The following is a 19,599-nucleotide window of genomic DNA, read 5'->3' on the forward strand; positions in this document are numbered from 1 at the left end:
GCAGAAACTATGTCAAATTTGAACTATTGACCCGATTTTAGAAAATTCGAAGTAAAGCTTTGTACACAACATTATTTTGTTAAGTAAAATCTGTATTGTTGTGACGAATTCATAATGAGTTACTTATTTTATTGGGTATTACGTCACTTATAGCAAAAATCAATTTAGAAATTACTATCTTACACACTCAAAAATTGAAAAGAAGAAAAAAATAGACTTATTCACGTATTTAAAAGAAATATGAGCTGAAATCTATAATGATACCGTTCGATGAACTTAGATTCTTGTATTCCCTCTAAAAGGGACAAATGTAGGTATGGCAGATTGTTTTCTCGCAGAAACTATGTCAAATTTGAACTATTGACCCGATTTTAGAAAATTCGAAGTAAAGCTTTGTACACAACATTATTTTGTCATAATCTGTATTGTTGTGACGAATTCATAATGAGTTACTTATTTTATTGGGTATTACGTCACTTATAGCAAAAATCAATTTAGAAATTACTATCTTACTCACTCAAAAATTGAAAAGAAGAAAAAAATAGACTTATTCACGTATTTAAAAGAAATATGAGCTGAAATCTATAATGATACCGTTCGATGAACTTAATTTAATTTAAGTTCAATAAGTTTTAAATACAATAATTTACTTGAGATGTAATAGATTTTTTTATTTATATACCTAGGAGTTGAGGTTGAATCTATTAATCTCTGAGCTCGTTTCTTCTTTTCAATATCCTACCTAGCTTTGTTATGAATATTAAAATTAAAAAACGATAAAATCAACTAAAAAACCTAATTTGAACCAACGTTTCGGTAGTTATATCTACTACCGTTATCAAGATAATTAAAGTAGAATTAAATTAAATTTTTTATTTAATTTTACTAAAATAAAATCCGTGAATAAGTCTATTTGCTTCTTCTTTTCAATTTTTGAGCGTGTGAGATGGTAATTTCTAAATTGATTTTTGCTATAAGTGACGTAATACAATAAAATAAGTAACTCATTATTTTGTTAGTTACAAATAAAGCTACTTTTTGACTTTAAATGGTCACAATATGAAACAACCACATTTTTATTCTTTAAATTTTCCTTATTGAACACTGACGACTGACCAAGAAATAAAGGCTGCATGGATTTTTTAAAATTTCAAATGTATGTACCTTCAAAAATTGATATACTATAAGAAATACCCAGGACCGTCAAAACCAGCATACGTTAAAATACAAATATGCCCAGCCAATCAGAGAAATTGAGAGTGGAGCAGCACTGCTGATCCTTTCGTGAAAGTTCGTACGTCAAATTTCGTTGCCGATTAGCTACGGAAATTGAAAATCAAGGCATTGGTTTTGTTTAACTTAACCTATATTGCAGATTTTATTTGCTTTGCTTGAATGCTTGCTTCCTAATAATTGATTTCATTATCAACAATTATATCAACTTTGCGACTATTTGAGTGAAAATTCATAGTGTATAGTGTTGAGTGTTGACTACTTGGGTATAGTGTTGACTCCATTATCTATACAATCCATATCTGTGCTGGTTTTGGGCTCAAACAATTTAGTGTTTGATTTTCATTACCTTTCAATAAACTTGCTTGCAGTGTTTCTTAGTGCATAATTTCCTTCCACTTAAACCAATATTTGCACTTATCTGTTGCTGTCTGTTAAACAATTATGGCATCACTAAGGTAAGATACATAAAATTTTTTTAGTTCTAATTTGAATAATTATTTATTTTGCAGTCAACAAAATGCAATCTGTGAAGTTTGTGATAAGGAATTTTCAAGCACATCTACCAGAACCAGGCATTGGAAAAAGTTTCACCCTGAATTTGTTGGGAAGGAACAAATAAAACACATTATATGTCCAATGTGTACTAATGATATCCAGACATTTTCATATTTTAACTGTTTAAACAAACATTTGCTTGATATTCACCATATAACTGTCAAAGAATCAATTTAAAATTTTAGGAATTTTGAAGAATTCACATCTTGGAGGGCACAAGATAATAGGGAAGTAGATTATGCTTGTCAGACCCGAAACAAGTTTAAGAATGGGGAAAAACACATATTTTACAATTGCAACAGGAGCGATATCAGAGGTTGTACAAAGTCTTAGTTATCATTATCAAACATACATAAGTATGTTTTGTTGTGTTTACTTTTAGGATTTAATAGCGCTTGCAAAGTGAGAAGTCTGGGAGAAGCATTCGCATTCAAGGAACATGTCAACAAGACCAAACTCAGATAGCTAACAGCATAAAATTGTAATAGAAGCCCATAACAAAGCCGAAAAAATGAATGGTAAGGTAGAATTTTTAGAAAAGTTCAAAGTGTTTCGGTAAGTGGTAAGTTCTATGTTGTGTCTTGTCATGAACTATGTGATGAGCAATGTCGCACTGAATACTGTAACATCTGTAAAATATGTTTTCATAAATACAGATGTGAGTGTCCAGAAAATTCTGTCAAACAGTACTTTGTAAACATATACATGCTGTAGCCCTTTTTGAGCAGAGGAGCGAGTTTGTTGTAGGTTCCCCAACTGTGAGTGAAAAAGAAGAGGATAATGTTTTGTTTGTTGATCAACCCACAACTAGCCAAATCAATTATCAGGAGGATGTAAACCATTTTATTCAGGAGAGTTCAAAAATGAAAGTCAATAGTTCTGCAATGGACTTTGAAGAAAATCGAGAAGTAGTTTGAGTAAAATATAAGTTACATTTTTATTACATCGTTTATACTTATTTTAAGATTGCATTGCAAGAAATTTGTAGCTATGGTAGAAGTTTAGATAAAAATGCATTTGCCAGATTTATGGCTGTAATCAACAAATTTAAAAATAAAGAGGTGGAGGAAGAAAATTCTCAGGACATTGAAAAGAAAAGAGAAATTGAAAAACAAACGTACTATCCAAATAAAAAATAAGCTAGATTTCTTTGTGTATTTAATGGCTAGATAATATTTGAATTGTAGCTATTTTTTATGTTTGTATAGCTGTGAAGTTAACAAAAATAGGATCTGGTATTTTATATGGTATTTTGTGTTATAATCAGTATAATATAACTAAGTATATTTTTTGTAAGGTTTTGGTGCAGGTTTCAAATTGTATCTATGAATTGTACCTATGAAATGAATACAATTCAATTGTATTCATTTCATAGGTGTTGGTTTCTGTATAACTATTTTTATATATTTTATTTTAAGACTAAAATGTTAGCTTATTTTGTGTGTTAATATTCAACTAATCATTTTCTATTACATTCTCTTTGCTATGTTTTTAATATTTTTTAGGGTGCAGAAAAGCTAATTGGATTAACTTGAAATTGACATGGAACGAGGGGGAAGATCCTCTGTGAGTATATATTTATTAATTAAAATGTATACAGAGCAGTAATTTTTTTTCATGTTACTATTGAATGGAAGTTTGAATGGTTTGGGCTGTATATACATGGCCAGCAGAGATGACAAATAAGCTAAAGAAGTGCGAGTCTACATACTATATACCAGATTAATAAATTTAGCCTCTTTGCATTTAATTTTGAGGTTGTTGATATTAAAAATACCATACTTTGACTTTTTAGTCATATTTACCCTTTATCCAGCTTTTCCAACCATATATATACTTTATATCAACCACTAAAGTATAATGTATAGAATATGTATAGTGGTAGTGGACAATTTAAAATAATATTATACTTTCAAATAACTATTGACAATAATTATATTACTAAGGTGCATATTAGAATTATGACATAGAGGTATGTAAAAATGCGAACTTTAAAATGTTCACCATATATTGTTAAAAAATTTAATTGCCATTTATTTTTCTTTTTTCTAACTTTTTTATTTATTCACTCATCCACCTATTAACCAATTAATTTATCAGCTCTACACACCAATTCAATTTCGTATTACCCCATTTTTAATATTTAACTAACAATAATAATTAAATAATTCATACATTGCGCTTACACGTACCGCTATACCAAATGATTAACAATAAAAGAGATAGTTTGCTATAAAAACCAAATTTGGCAAGTATTTATAAAATATTTTTAAAATAATAATTGATCACACGCTGTAAATATTTAAAAAAATCAATAATCCATTTACTAATAATAGCTAAAATATCTTCTTATTAAATGTTTTTAATGCATATTACACTTTTCTTCATCCAAAATATATACGCATCATAAAAACCTAATTAAATTAAATATAAATATGAATAGAAAAACTCTACATGTCCATTGAAAATTTCCTATTTTGAATTTGGCGGTTCGCATACCACGCCCTCGCGGATGCCGAAGCGCTCTCATTGGCTAGGCATATTTGTATTTTAACGGATGCTGTCAAAACCGCCCTGTATCAAAGTTACTTACCCATTACATACGCGACTAAAAACACCCCCGATGCTGCAGCACCAACGATCATCCGGGCTACGGCGAACGTCCAAAATTCGGGTGCAAAGGCGGCAATAACACCGAAAAGCACTTGCAGTATCGATGATATAAGAAAAGTAAGTTTTCTACCCCATCTACGAACGAAAAACAATTTTAAACTAATTCTGAGAAAACACTTGCACAATGTGTACCTGTCCGAGGTTTCTCCGAATATAATAGATCCTAGCATAACCCCGACCATAAACATTGCATTGCAAGTTGCTATCATGTAGGCCTTGTCGCATGTGAGATTCCACTAAAAATATAAGACATTTTTAAGAAGAAGTAAATGATATTAAAATCTTGAAATTCACATCATCTTAATAAATGATTGATGAATTAACAGTGTGACAAAAAGTAATTGAAAAACTGGCCAATATATCGCACGCTTAAAACAAAAGTGACACTATATGAAATTTGTCAATTTTTACTTTTTAGTATATTTACATCAAAAGCGTCACTAAACGAAATAACCTATTTGCCTATAGTCCCCCTTATTTCTCCTAGATGGCGCGAATGTCACTTTAAACTAACGGAAATTTCAGCCGTGCTTTACTTCAATAATGACACTATACCAGTTGTGACTTGTGTCCAGACGTGCAATACGCATCGCGCTCTTATTGGAAAAGTGACACTTTTTGTTTAGTGACATATTTTTTCAATAAATATCTAAATTTTTAATAAGGATAGTATTGCAATAGTGACACTATTTGTTTAGTGTCACTTTATTAACACAAACTTGAACATTTTTTGAAAGTTTTCTAGAACAACAGTAACCCTTTTTGTATTGTGTCGGTTTTGTATTAAATAATAACTAATAAAATTTAAAAAATTACATTTTAAAGATGGTATATTTTGTTTTGTGTCGTTATTGAAATTCATGACCTGAGCTAAACTGTTTTTTGAGACATTATAACGCCATCAAAACGTTTGTAATATTAAAAGTTAACATTGAAAACAAAGAAAATGTTAGCACATCTGAGGGAGAGACCAAAATAACAAACATGAGTAGAACACCATCAGCCCCTGCGGCCACTGAATGTATTTAAAGCGAAGAGCCATTAACACCTTTTCAAGAAGTAGCCATTTGTTCGAATATTGAAAGCGTTGAAATGTTCAAGTCTTTGAACAGCAAAGAAGAAAATACCCGCCGACAATCAATCTCTTCAAACTCCAGCTCAAGTTCATTGTCTAGTTCCTCCTCATCGACTAGTTCCTCCTTATCAACTTCAAGTCCTAGTTCTTCGTCTGCAGGTCCATTAAACGGTTAATAATATTTTAGTTGCCCTTCATTAATTGCCAGTTTTTTTTGGACACTTCCAATAAATAAGGTTGAGCTTGTTCATGATTTTTTTTAACAAGCTCAACCTTTTTTTCTTCAAACTGTTTAGCTATTTCTATATTATTGTTTTCAGATGCTGAGAATGATCAAGATGAAGAAAGTGAACCTGAACCATTTTCGTCAGGTTCTGAATGTGATAGAACATATCAGCCTCCTACTAAAAAAGCTCGACGAAAAATATTTAGTTCAAACTCGTTAAGAGCTTCTGAAAATTTACAGGAAAATCTAGATCTTCTAGCTGAAAGCACTACTGATGGAGTTCGGCAGATACCCAGATGTCGAAAAAGGTCTGCAAACACAAGGCGTCCTATTATTGCTAAGAATCTGAGAAATTTAGGGCAAGAATACGTATCGGCCTCAAAATCAAAACGAATTATTGAAGCTCGTAAAATGGGACCATCCTGTGGAGATCATTGCCGATTAAAATGCAGGGATAAAATACCACAAGCAGCTCGACAACTGCTATTTGAAGGGTATAGGGGAATGGGATCGCTTGAGCGGCAAAGAGAATTTATTGCACGAAGTATGACAGAAATTATTCCTAAATACCAGTACAAAAAAATAAATTCAAACAGAAAATCTAAACACTCCTTTACTTTTGATTTGGATAATGCCAAAGTTAAGGTCTGTAAGATATTTTTTAAAAATACCCTAGGAATAACTGATAGACCTATAAGGACAGTGATTAGTAAAATGGACAGCAAGAGAATCTTAGTTGGAGAAGAAAGAGGGCAAAGCACAAAAAACATAAAAAAATATCGGATGCGTTGATAGATGGCGTCAAAGATCACATTAATAGTATTCCTCGAATAGAGAGCCATTATTTAAGAAAACAAACGTCTAGGAAGTACATTGATGGTGAAAAAATTTAATAGATTTATACAATTATTACAAAAAGTATTGTAATGAAAACAATTTACAGTTCGTTAAGTTACATACTTACAGAAAATTAATAACTTTAATATTAGTTTCTTTATACCGAAAAAAGATCAATTCGATCAATGCACGGCATATAAAGTAGCAGAAGAAGAAAAAAAGAAGGAGCTAGAAGAAGAACAACCGACATTTACAAGAAAAAGATAAAAGTAGAGAAGAAAAGCCAAGAGACAAAGAGTTAATTTCCGAAGAGTTTGTTGTAGCTTGCTATGACTTGCAGGCTGTAATGACTATACCTAATGGCGAAGCATCTACCTTCTACTACAAATCTAAAATTAACTGTTTAAACTTTACGATATGCGAACTAGGTGTAGATCAAACGGAATGTTATTTTTGGGACGAGTCTGACGGTCAGCGTGGAGCGAATGAGATTGGCACGTGCGTTTTATGTTTTCTATAGAAAAAGTCGGCAGGAAGCATCTTGGATATGGATTGTGTTTTCTATTCTGATAATTGCTGTGGTCAGCAAAAAAACCAATTCATTATTGGAATGTATATTTACGCCGTTAAAAATCTTAAGTTTAAATCGATAACCCACAAATTTTTAATTAGGGGGCACACCCAAAATGAAGGGGATGCTGCGCATTCCATAATTGAGAAAGAAATAAGGAAAACAAAACAGTCTGGTCCTATTTACGTCCCGGCACAATATGTAACTGCTATAAGAAATTCAAAAAAACGTGGAAATTCTTTCAACGTTAATGAACTATCTTATGCAGATTTTACTGATATCAAAAATTTAGCAAGCGTTTCATTGAAGAAGAATGTTAATGGGGAGGTAGTAAAATTATTAGATATTAAAGTAATAAGAATTGAAAAAACTGCTAATAATGATATCCTAATATTTTACAAAACATCTTATTTTGATAACAACTATAAAGAAATAGCTCTACAAAGAAACTTTCATGGTATTTGTGATCAGCAAAATTTAAAATCTTTATATCAAAAAAAATTAATATATCAGAACGTAAGAAAAATGATATACAAAGCCTTATTAACGCCAATCTCATTCCTCAGTTCTACCATTCCTATTATAATAATATTTTAAAAGAATAATATGAATAAGCTTTGTAATTTATCGCCTTGAAAATAATTTTTGGAATTTTGGTTTTCTGTTTGTTTAATTTCCTGTTTAGAATTTAGTAGTACCTATAATGTAACTTTCATTCATATTTTTTTAACCTTTTCTGTGCAAAATTTAATAGTAAGTTTTGTTAATATTTTTATATCTATATTTCTAATAAAACCACAAAAAACGTAAATTTTTATTATCTTTTATTTCACAATGTACTCAAAAACTAATAATAGTGCCTAGCAAAAAATGTCATTATTAGCAAATATTTTCCAAATCTTTTAAAACAAAAATGACACTAAAAACAAAAATCAGTTTTAGGTTAGGTTTTGACATAATATTTTAAAAGATTATACCAGGTGCAATATTTAGCAATAGAAAACATTGCAAATCATCATTAATATTAAGGAAAAAACTCCCATACGAATTAAATTAACTTTTGAAATTATCCCTAAAATTAAAACCGCTCTACTGTAAAATTGTAAATTTGCCATAGTGTCACTTTTGTTTTCAACGTGCGATATGATTCTTACCTCTATAACTGTTGTGTATCCATAATCGGCGTGACTATAAACGAATTCAGAACATTTGGTAGTGGTGTTTCCCGATTTGATTTCACAAGAAGAAAATATCTTTTTTTGCATGTCATATGGATACCAGTATTCTAGATCCGAAGGTTGTAGATCATACGGACTGTCCGACGGTTCATCCGGCCGACGACACCTGAAGTATTAACCATTGGTAATACTTGGTAACACAAATTAAAGGAGTCCAAAGTTTATTTTTTTTAGAGTCAAGAGTAAACAGAGTCTCAAAACACAAATCTTGAGATAGATTTCACCCTTTTAAGCAAAGAATGAAATTTTGGACGTTAAAAAAAACTCTAGATTTAGATAAACTCTAAATACAAACATGGAATAAACGCTATTTACATCATAAAACGACATACATTTGAATCTAATATTATCTTATAATACCTTTATATCCCCATTTAGACAAACATACATTAGTTTATGTTTAAAAATGGTAATGTAGGTCAATGTGAATTTTCAATACTTAAATATAAAAAAATATGTACTATTTAAATTTAATGTTTATCATAGGAATGCTAGACCATAATTTATAAACTAAACTATTTTTTGTGATTTTAATAGGTACATATTCGAAAATAGAATAATTATGGCACGGCCTAGAATAGTTTTTGCATTTAATTCTCGTATCACAACTCATAGTGAGAATCTAAACAAGGTTGCATGTCAATTAGCCAACATAAATACAGGAACATCCTTACATTTTTCAACAAGAGAAATTGCTATTTATAATTTCAAATTCGCTACTTCCTTTCATTTGTGCATACAGTGATATATTATGACCTTTATGTAGTCCCTCAATAATAATTGACCTTTTTGAACCTGACAGCAAGTTTGTGCAAGTTTTTTTTTCACATTTTAAGCTACTTACTTACTTACTACAGAAAGTTTTATGTAATAATAAGTATATTCTACTAGATGATCATTGCTTACCTATATTGGGGCTCTGCCAAAAGAAATACATTTCCCAATTTGTGAAAAGCCGAAGTTATGGCAGGCAGGCAGAGCAAAAAGTAAATTCTTCTCTGGTACTTTCCAAAATCTCCCAGGAGTGGAATGACATCATCAAAGCCCATTACTTAGTAGTAGATTACGGTAAGATCTCAAGGGGACTACAAAAAGTCTAACTCTAATTAATGTCAGTGAGTTCTCCAACTAAAAAAATATAAAAAAAGGAAATATTTAATTTTACGTGTATATATCAGCAAATTTCTTGTTATGACATATTTGGTATGTATGTAAAGTAAGTGGGTCATTCATTAAAAATAATAATAAACCAATTATATACATACATTTAATATGAATATATTTTTGTATTATATATCAAGATACCTAATCACATACACTTACAAGAATTAATTGGTGTCAAAGTATACCAATCCTTAAAACACATTTAAACAGCAAAGTCTCTTCACAACTAACCATGTAGTGTTAAGCAACAGAAAGCGGCGACATTGACTTTAAATATAAATTTACCATACCCTAGTACATAATACAAAACAAATTCTTTAGCGGTATTCTTTTGTCACTTAATTAACCGCAAGTAAGAGAAGCAAACGCGAGGTCTATTAAATAATAAATGGTTAAGTTTTCTTTTAAAGAGAATTGTGTACTAATCGCAAATTAAATATAATTTCGGTAGATTAATGGTGATTTAGATTATCTAGATAATCGTTATTACACAATATAGTATAATGTGTCGGGATTTTATAAGCGGTAAATGCGCATTGGGTATAAATCAAAAGTAAGATAAAAAAAATGCAACTAATCAAAGGATTAGACATCAAAATTTAGATGCAAATATTGTGATCAAAGAAAAAATCCAAGCAATATTTCAAGAAAACATTGCATTAGCTGCACAGGGCAATATAATGAATGAAAAAAACAAAAATGGACAAAACATTTACAGATTTTTCTTGTAAATATGTACTTATTTAAATGATTGATGGTTAGAGGGTCCTTAGTAAATACACTAACTATTACATATTATACATAACACATTAATACTTAATTTTGCTAAAAAATTGTGAGAAATTAGGAATTATCTCTTCTGTCACCCTCTTCAGTTTGGACCATGATATATGAGACATCTTAGCATTTAAAAAAATAATTCTTTATTTAATATAGACCTTCAAGGTAACTTTTGTAAGTCATTGTTTTACATATTTAACATTGAATGTGGCATTATGTCAGAGTACCTCTATATTTTTAACACATCTCAAAGGTTGTTACATAATATTTGAGTCTAAAACTAACTTATCTATTCTCTAGATATGTATAATAAAAGTATATCTACAATTATGTTTCCAGTATTTAATTGATGTGCCAAACAAGTTGATTTTTTTATGGAAAATATATCCAGATTTAATTTTTTAATTAATTAATTATTGGAGGTAATTATTGGGGTATTGGACCTGGATGTCTAAAAAAATATCCCTTCTCAATCTCATATTTCATTTATTGGTATTTGCCCTGCAAGCTGTGAAGAGCTAATATCTTATGCAGTATATCAAAAATAAAGAGTATCCTACTGTTTAATTGACATTAGTCAAGAGTTACACACCTATCCTTTAATTGATCCTTATGTGAAATTAGAATCTGTAAAGCAGAATACACCTCATGTTTTTGGTAATTGAAATTTAACAAGCCAATGTATGTGTATGTGTCCCCCCAATACTATGCCATATTCCAATTTACATCTACCAAATACATTAAATCATAATAAACATGTTTTATAGTTGGAAAACTCTCTAGAAAATCTTTAGATAACATAAAGCTTTCAATAACATTATTCACATGAATCTTTAATATGCGACTGAAATTTTAAATTGCTTGTAAATGTAATGCCTAACTCGGGTATGTCCTCACCTGTGTTTATGTCTGTGCCATTAATGTTGTATTTAATGACCTCTTTTGATTTACAATGGTTTATTCATAAATAAAATGAACAATAATGGGCCCAGTATTTTAGTAATAGGCCCCATAATATTAAATCTAAACAGAACTTTAATATTCACAATGCAAAAACAACAGCATTAGAATCCCTTTTCCATTAAGAAAAACCTTGTGAATGTATTTAATGAAAGACTACTTGTTCATTCTAAATCCCATATCAAGGAACAGCTGACTTGAAGAATAGTTAGACTGGCATAAGGACTTATGTATAGTCTAAATCTTTTAGTAATTGCATGCAATTTATAAGTACAATTTAAGAGTTTATTTTAATTTCATTTAATTATGTTTCTTAAAAAGGGGTAAAGATAATTTTAAGAAATTCTTTTTTGCTATCACAATTAATGCTGAGCTTTGGGCTTAAATTTTTTATATTTTTGTAAAAGATTATGTTGTCAACTATCTTTAAGATTTTATATAATGCTTTGTTAACAACAGATGATGTTATGTAACAATAAAGCTATTTTTGACTTTGACTTAAATCTCAAGTTCATGGGGTAACTAGGCCTGACTCAGGTACACAGCTCGATAATATTTTTAGTAATTTGGATCAGTCAGTATCTGAAATTTTTGTAACTCATGTCTCAGATCACTATGGGCAAATCATGTCATATCAATATGATAAGCCTATTACAAAGGCTTTATATATTAAAAAACGATTTTTTACACCTTCTAATATACAAAGTTTTGTAGGTTATCTCAAAGAGGAAAAATGGGACGATATCCTAACTATAAACGATCCAAACAGGAAATATGAAAGTTTTTATAATACACTCTATTACTACTTTGATAAATCATTTCCTCTTTGTACTTCCAAAAAAAAGACAGAAGACAAATCTTGGAATAATTCTAATATAAAAAACTATGGTAAGTATATTAAAGATCTATATGTATGGTCAAAAATGACAAATTGTGAAAGGCATAAACAATTATTTAAAACTGAAAAGAAAAATTATCGCAAATATCTACAAAATTATAAAACCACAATAAATGAAAATAAAATTGCTATTTCTGATAATAAAACAAAAGTTGCTTGGACCATTTTTAATCAAGAGTGCAATAAAAACATAAAAAACAATAAAACAATTAAAATATCTCATAATGGAAATATAACTGAAGATCCACAAACAATCGCGGATTTGTTTATAAATCAATTTGATATCCCAACTGTCTACCCTTTAAGTCATAAACCTTTAAAAAACCCCATAACTCAAACCATATTTTTAGATCCTGTAGATAGCTTGGAAATTTTTCGTATCATAATCAACTTGCCAAATAAATTTTCTGTAGGTCTAGATGAAATTCCAACTATAATTTTGAAACATTCAGCCAAATTCATAGCTAAACCAATATCAAGCATAGTAAACCTTTGTTTTCAAACAGGTACATTTCCCTCTGCCCTTAAGGCTGCAAGAATTGTGCCGGTACATAAAAAGGGAGATGCCCAGGTACTAGAGAATTACAGACCTGTATCTCTTCTGTCTTCCTTGTCCAAGGTTTTTGAAAGAGCTATATATAGCTGATTAATGACCTTCTTAGATCAGTATAATATACTTTCTGATAAACAGTATGGCTTTAGACCTAATCGATCAACACAATTGGCAATATTCACAACAATAAATCATATAATAAACAATGTTGACTGTAACAGGAGGGTGGCTGGGCTTTTTTTTGATCTTTCTAAGGCCTTTGACACCATTGATCATAGGATGTTGTTGCATACATTGGAACACTATGGTTTGAGAGGATTGTCTGGTGCTTTACTGGGGTCTTATCTGGAGGAAAGAAAACAAATTGTGTGTATCTCAAAGGACAATAGAAATTATTATTCTAAGCCAGTTATTGTTTCGCAAGGTGTACCTCAGGGCTCAATTCTCGGTCCTGTGCTGTTTCTATTGTATGTGAATTCACTTTCAGATGAGGTGGCTGCGGGACTCCTCTGCCAGTATGCTGATGATACATCAGCTGTCGTGGTGGGGCAGGATTTTGGGAGCCTGGCTAACGAGTGCTCATGTGCAGCGGGGACAATGCAGGATTGGTGTGATGGGGCAGGGTTAATTCTGAACTGCGAAAAGACTGGTCTAATGCTATTTCAGAAAAATCCCAAATTAACAGAGTCTGTTTATTTGAAAATGCGAGGCAAATCAGTGCCTGTGGAAAACACAGTTAAATTTTTAGGGGTCACCTTGGACACTGCTCTTGGCTGGGAGGAACATGTGAGGGTACTCCAATCTAAACTAAATATCTTTTGTGCATTAGTGCGAAGACTAAAATATTCATTAACAGTAAATTCCATAAGACAGTTTTATTTTGCAGGGGTGCAGTCATTGATTGCCTATAGTGTGATGTTTTGGGGATCATCCTCTGTGGCTCCTCAAATTTTTGTAATTCAGAAAAGGATCATCAGAGCTATGCGGGGGTTGCGCCCTGGAACATCATGCAAACCATATTTTGAATCACTGAACATAATGACTGTGCCTTCAATCTACTTTATGTCCTTAGTGATGTTTGTCAAAAGGCACCCACACCTTTTTTCAGTAAACAGTGACCATTATGGCACTGATATTGCAGTAATCACAAGGGGGAGGGAAGATTTTCAGGCACCAGCCCATGGTTCAGCGTTTTTTGAAAGGGGTCCTTATTATATGGCAGTTAAAGCATATGGGTTATTACCACCAGAAATAAAATCCATTAATAATAGTGTTAAATTTAGGAAAGCCACTAGTCAGTTTCTTTTAGATAAGTGCTTTTATGATTTTAAATTTAGATTTTGATGTGCCAGACCTGTGAACCTGTTACACATATGTACATATTCTATATATTTTGAACTTCATTTATTGATATTGTAATTTTAACTTTGTAGTTGCTGTTTTAACTTTTACTGTTTGTTAGTCTATCTCATTTTATTCTATATGTATTTGATTGTATCATGTTTCTTATTATATGCAATATTCATCGTGAATCTATTTTAGGGAATTCACCATTTCTGCTTGATGTTGCTTTGTCAAATTTATTTTGATTTTGTTGGCAATAAAGGAAATATTATTATTATTATTATTATTATAATTATTTCAATCATTCTATAGCTTCCATTTTAAATAATAGTAAGTGGGTGTAAAGGCATATTTCTATTGAAAAATGTCTACTATAAAGTGCATATAAAGTAAAAAAAAAATTTTTGGTTCCATTTCAAGTATGATGCAATGTTGCTATTACAAGTCTGTCATAATATATCTTAGTTATTACATGTTAAAAAAAAAAACAATCAATTTTAATACTAGTCTTTTTGTATATAAGATGAGAAGCAAAACAAATATCTACATGAATTGTTATGCACCACATTATCAGGAGTAATTGATGAGGCACTTGCGAAGACACTTAAGAATTAAAGTCATGTCTACATATAAGAACTGAATGAAATGTCTTACCAGCAAGTAAACTGAAACCTCTTATACTATATTGCGAGTAAGGTAGGTGTAGTAGACAATTATACAAAAATGTGTCACTTCACCCAGTTTGTCCCCTGCATGTAGTGCCTTATTATGTAGTAAGTATGCACCTTGCTCACACAATTAACACTTTATTAAAATTATAATGAAAATTAACAAGCCACGTTGGAAGCTATGCTAATTGCAATATGTATGAATGAATCAATTATTGATGCCCTTATTCAGGGACTGAGTGGGAGAATTTGGTTGTTTTTAATATCAGAGAAAGTTAATCGAAGTTTGTTATATTTTACATGAAACCGAAGTTTATTTAGGATATTTTAATTAAAGCTGTTTGCAAAATCACATGCCTAATTATTAAAAATTAATATATAAAAGTTTAAACAAAAATACAATTAACAATATTTTAAACCGATCCAAAAACAACAAATTTACAAAAATACATAACCTCTTTTTTTTTTGCAAATTTGACAGTTGACATCTTGATGAAACGCCATTCATGCAAATGCATCATTTGGCTCTATACGTGAGTTGTGCGCAAATAGTTTTATATAAATTCTTCCAAATTAGCCGCAGAGAGATTTGTGTTGGATTTATAAATAAAAAGGTCAGATGCTTGTTTAAAATACACTATTATTAGTGGCCAGTAATAGTGTACACAAGTCGCTTATAAAATCAAATAATATGATCTAAAGTCGGGTTCCCATTGTATATGACGTAGCGGACCGACGTAATTATCACATAATAATAAGTAAGAAGTCTTAAATCTGTTAATTAATTATTTAAATAGAATCTACACACAGTATTACTAAGTGACTTGGCTGTATACGCAAATGATTTCATTTCAAAGAATTTTTTATTAACTTCCCTCTCATAAATTGCGAAAATATAATTAGGATGGATTGTCAGCAATCTAAAAGCCGAGCTGCATGTGTAAAATATTCTATTACCTCTCGAATACACAAGTTGCGTATAAAGCCAAATCATATCGACACCTTATAGGCCAAATGGCGTAACCCACAAAATAGCCGAAATTAAGTTAAGTACATATCTCGATTCTTAAAATGATATAACCCACAAGAAAAACTAAATTATCAAAAAAACTGAAAAACATAAAATCTCCAAGTTTGGAGTAACCGTTTTAAAGAGTGGCCAGTTGATGTATCCCCCAAGTGTAACCCTATTTCTTAAAGGATTGACCTAACATGAACAAGGCCAAATGCAGTAAGCCATATTATTCAAAAATAAAGTAAAAAAAAATGCGCAAAATTGTCAGGAGCCATATAACGTAACCCACACATGCTCACATGTATATTAGCATAAGAACTCAAGGAGTGATCTGTGTTTGTTGTTTTGCTGATATTTTTAATTTTTCTAAAAAAGTGTCAGACCAATTTATAATAAAAGAGTGAATTTGTCAATAATTATCATAAGGTAAGTTGACAATAATATTATGATATTATAAATAGGCCAGTATTCGGACGATGCTGGTAAAATCAATTCACAGGTTGATTGAAACCTTTCCTTGGGAGTTGATTTTTTATTATCTCTAATAAAAGGCATTTAAGTTAGTATTATAGTAGCTCTAAAATGCGTATATTAATTACTACTAATTAGTATAAAAGGACATTCATTAGGAGTCCCAAGCAAAAGGAGAAAGCAACAATGATGCACTTACTTTGCATTTACGAGAAAAAGAAAACTCTTATAAACTTCATCTTAAAGAACAACAACGAGCCAAAACCAATCTAAATTTTGTATGCGCTAGCTTCGACTTACAAAAAGTTCTCAATACTCCCCATGGAGACAGTATGCTCCTCTATTATTCGCGAAAATATTCCTTCTATAATGAAACGTTTTATGAGTCCGGCACTAAAAACTTTTATTGTTTTCTTTGGGGTGAAGAGGATGGTAAGAGAGGAGCGAATGAAATTTGCACAATAATGGAGATGTATCTTCAACAAGTGGATGCTCGAAAAACTATAACGGAAGTGGTTTTGTTTTGTGACTCTTGTCCAGGGCAGAATAAAAATCACCAACTGTTAAGTTGCATTGCTTGGTTTATTAGATCTGTTTCAGTTAATATTCAACAAATATCCCTTACCTTTCTTTTACCAGGTCACACCTATATGCCTGTTGATTCTGTCCATGCTTCTATAGAAACGGCTATAAAAAAAAAGACAATTTGGGCTCCATCGGAATGGCCTACTATTATTCGTAATGCACAAAACGCAAAGCCATATGAAGTTATAAAGCCTGTATTTTTGAGTTTTAAAGACTTTAAAACATTTGAGAAAAATATTTACCCTGAATCGCTCAAGAAAACTGATTCAGGAAAACAGATTAAATTTAAAAGTATTCGAAGAGTTAGTTTGCCAAAGACTGTGATCAAATAAAACTCTTCTACACATTTGAGAAAACTGAAGAGCACCAGTTTCTAACTGTACCAAAAAAGAATCAAGTAACAAGGCACTCCAAACAAGTAAAGCCATCTCAATTATACCAAAGTAAACTTTCAGTTTCGGAACAGAAATTTAAGGATCTAGAAAACCTTGTTAAAAAGGCAATAATACCAGGGATGTACCACACCGAATATATAAATCTAAAACCCAGCTCTGATCTACCAGACGTTTTATCAGAAACTGATGAAGAAGATGAACTTAGTGATGATGAGATACCCCTTAAAGAATTGCAACAACAGCTATAGCAGAAATATACAAAAAAAATTTAAAAAAAATTAAAGTTTTTTTTTGTATTTGCGCAGGTATTACCTTCATACTTAAGTAAAAAAATTATAAAATAAAAGTTTTTTATTTAGAGGACATTATTATTTTCATTACAACCAAAAAGCGTATCCCCCCCGATAAAGAGTTTATAACAATAATGTTCTTAACTTTTTGATAAGCCAAATAATGTAACCCGCATTTTTTTTAATATTGTTAATTTTTTAATTATTAATATTAGTTTTATTAGGATTTGCTTTATAAAACTTTTTCTTAACAAATATAGCAACAAAAGTCTAAAATTTTACTATTAAAAATAATTATAATCAAAGATTTATTAGGTTTTTTGACCTTCCTGTAAAATATAACTTTTGTGGGTTACGCCATTTGGCCTATGAGGTGTCGATATTATCTAATGCGGCCCACACACCTTGATGTATGCTGCGATGCAGGTATCGACTATTATGTTCCATGATGCAAGTTGCAGTGTGTGTTTTACTGAATCACGTATTTGGCATCAGTTGCGGCTTGCAGCGATGCAGAGTCTGGAATCCCATTTTGGTCGGCGAGCCACGACGCCGAGTCGGTGATGCTGATGCAAGTTTCAGCGTGTATAGAATTGCGTCGATGCGAAGAGAGAATATGCGAAGATATTTATTTATTTTCTCGCGTCATTGAGTTTCGTTTGTTGTTTATTTGATTGTGTGTGTTAAAAAGTGATCGTCAATTTTGGGAAGAGTTTATAAACATTTATCATCTGCATACGTGTCTTTGGAATACAAAGGCTAAAGAGTATTCAGATAGAAACATAAAAAATCAAGCATATGAAGAACTTAAAATGCAAGGAGAGATTTCCAAATGCAAATAAGGACTTTGTAGTTAAAAAAAATCATACCATGCGATGCAGTTTTCGACGAGAATTAAAAAAAGTAATAAACTCTCTTAGATCTGGGAGTGGCACTGATGAAGTTTATGCCCCATCCTTATGGTATTATGATATATTGAGTTTCATAGCAGATTCTGAAATGCCTCGAAAAGGCAAGTCAAATATAGATGAAGAGAACGAGAGTGGCACCGAAAAAACACAGAACGAGGTATGTTAAACATGTGGATATTTATTTTTTAAATCATCGTGTACCGGGTGACTTCGTAAAAAGTACCACCCCCTGTAACATTTTTATTTCCTATTGAAAAAAAAAATATATCTGCACAGGGGAATCCGTAATTAAATTTTTGGTAATTCTGCATATACAAGGTAATTCTGTATATACAAGGTACGACAAAAAGTATACTTTTTTTAAATGGAATGTCAATTCCTATTCAATGAGAATTCCTATATATGTATCTTGACCTAAATTAAAGATATGATTTTCAATTATTGTAACTTATCTATTTTAACTTATCTATCCGCTGGCTCATGTACTTTTAGCTCCTTCAATAAATTCTCATTTGAATAACGTTTTCTTTCGATGAACCATTTTCTCTTTAATTTCCTTTTTCTTTTATAGAGTATAAAGAGTGCCCCAACTACTGTTAATAAAATTGGTGTTGGCACAACGTGCCTCATTTTATTCGACAAGCAAATAATAATATAGTTTTTAAAAATAACTTCACCCAACTGTCTTTGTGTTTCATGAACATCGAGTCGATTCAGGCATCGCAACAGGTTTCGATTTGAATGGGCGCTAATGCAACTGATGATGCAAGTTTCAACAAACATAAGAGTCGATGCCTGCATCGCAGCATACATCAAGGTGTGTGGGACCGCTTTAGGGCGGGTCTCCATTGTATGTGAGAGGTAGCGGAATTATGGCGTATGAGATAATAATAATAGTCTTTTTATTGAAATAAAATCTTATGCAAATAAGAGATATTTATTATACAGGGTGCCTCCGATTAAGTCGACACTATTGGTATCTTATATTTAAAATAATTTTTATCGCTATAACTTTGTTATTTTTAGGTTTACACTATAAGTGAGTAAACTTTTTTTATTAAGAAAATTATTTTCTTTTGATTTATGTAAAAATATATAGGGGACTCGATTTAACAAAAGTACATTCTTCACATTTTCTCGAAAACGCGATGTTC

General features: G+C 31.0%; 1 protein-coding gene across 5 annotated transcripts in view; it reads right to left on the reverse strand.

Moving 5' to 3' along the window:
* LOC126746647 (organic cation transporter protein-like) overlaps positions 1-15,220 on the reverse strand; it is a 32,071-nt gene extending 16,851 nt beyond the window's left edge. The window contains exons 1-5 of one of the 5 annotated variants that reach the window (XM_050455231.1): positions 14,765-15,219; positions 9,318-9,496; positions 8,328-8,517; positions 4,597-4,700; positions 4,385-4,539 (exon numbers count right to left, since the gene is read on the reverse strand). In XM_050455231.1, coding sequence (XP_050311188.1) covers positions 4,385-4,539; positions 4,597-4,700; positions 8,328-8,517; positions 9,318-9,460 — 592 coding nt within the window. In that variant the 5' untranslated portion in view covers positions 9,461-9,496; positions 14,765-15,219. Of the gene's footprint in view, positions 1-4,384; positions 4,540-4,596; positions 4,701-8,327; positions 8,518-9,317; positions 9,540-9,734; positions 9,984-11,252; positions 11,608-14,764 lie in introns of those variants that run through there. The other 4 variants (XM_050455011.1, XM_050455163.1, XM_050455076.1 and 1 more) reach the window with 4 other exon arrangements.
* Between the last annotated feature and the right edge of the window lie 4,379 nt (positions 15,221-19,599).

The sequence above is a fragment of the Anthonomus grandis genome, chromosome 1 (assembly GCF_022605725.1).
Source record: "Anthonomus grandis grandis chromosome 1, icAntGran1.3, whole genome shotgun sequence".
NCBI lineage: Eukaryota > Metazoa > Arthropoda > Insecta > Coleoptera > Curculionidae > Anthonomus > Anthonomus grandis.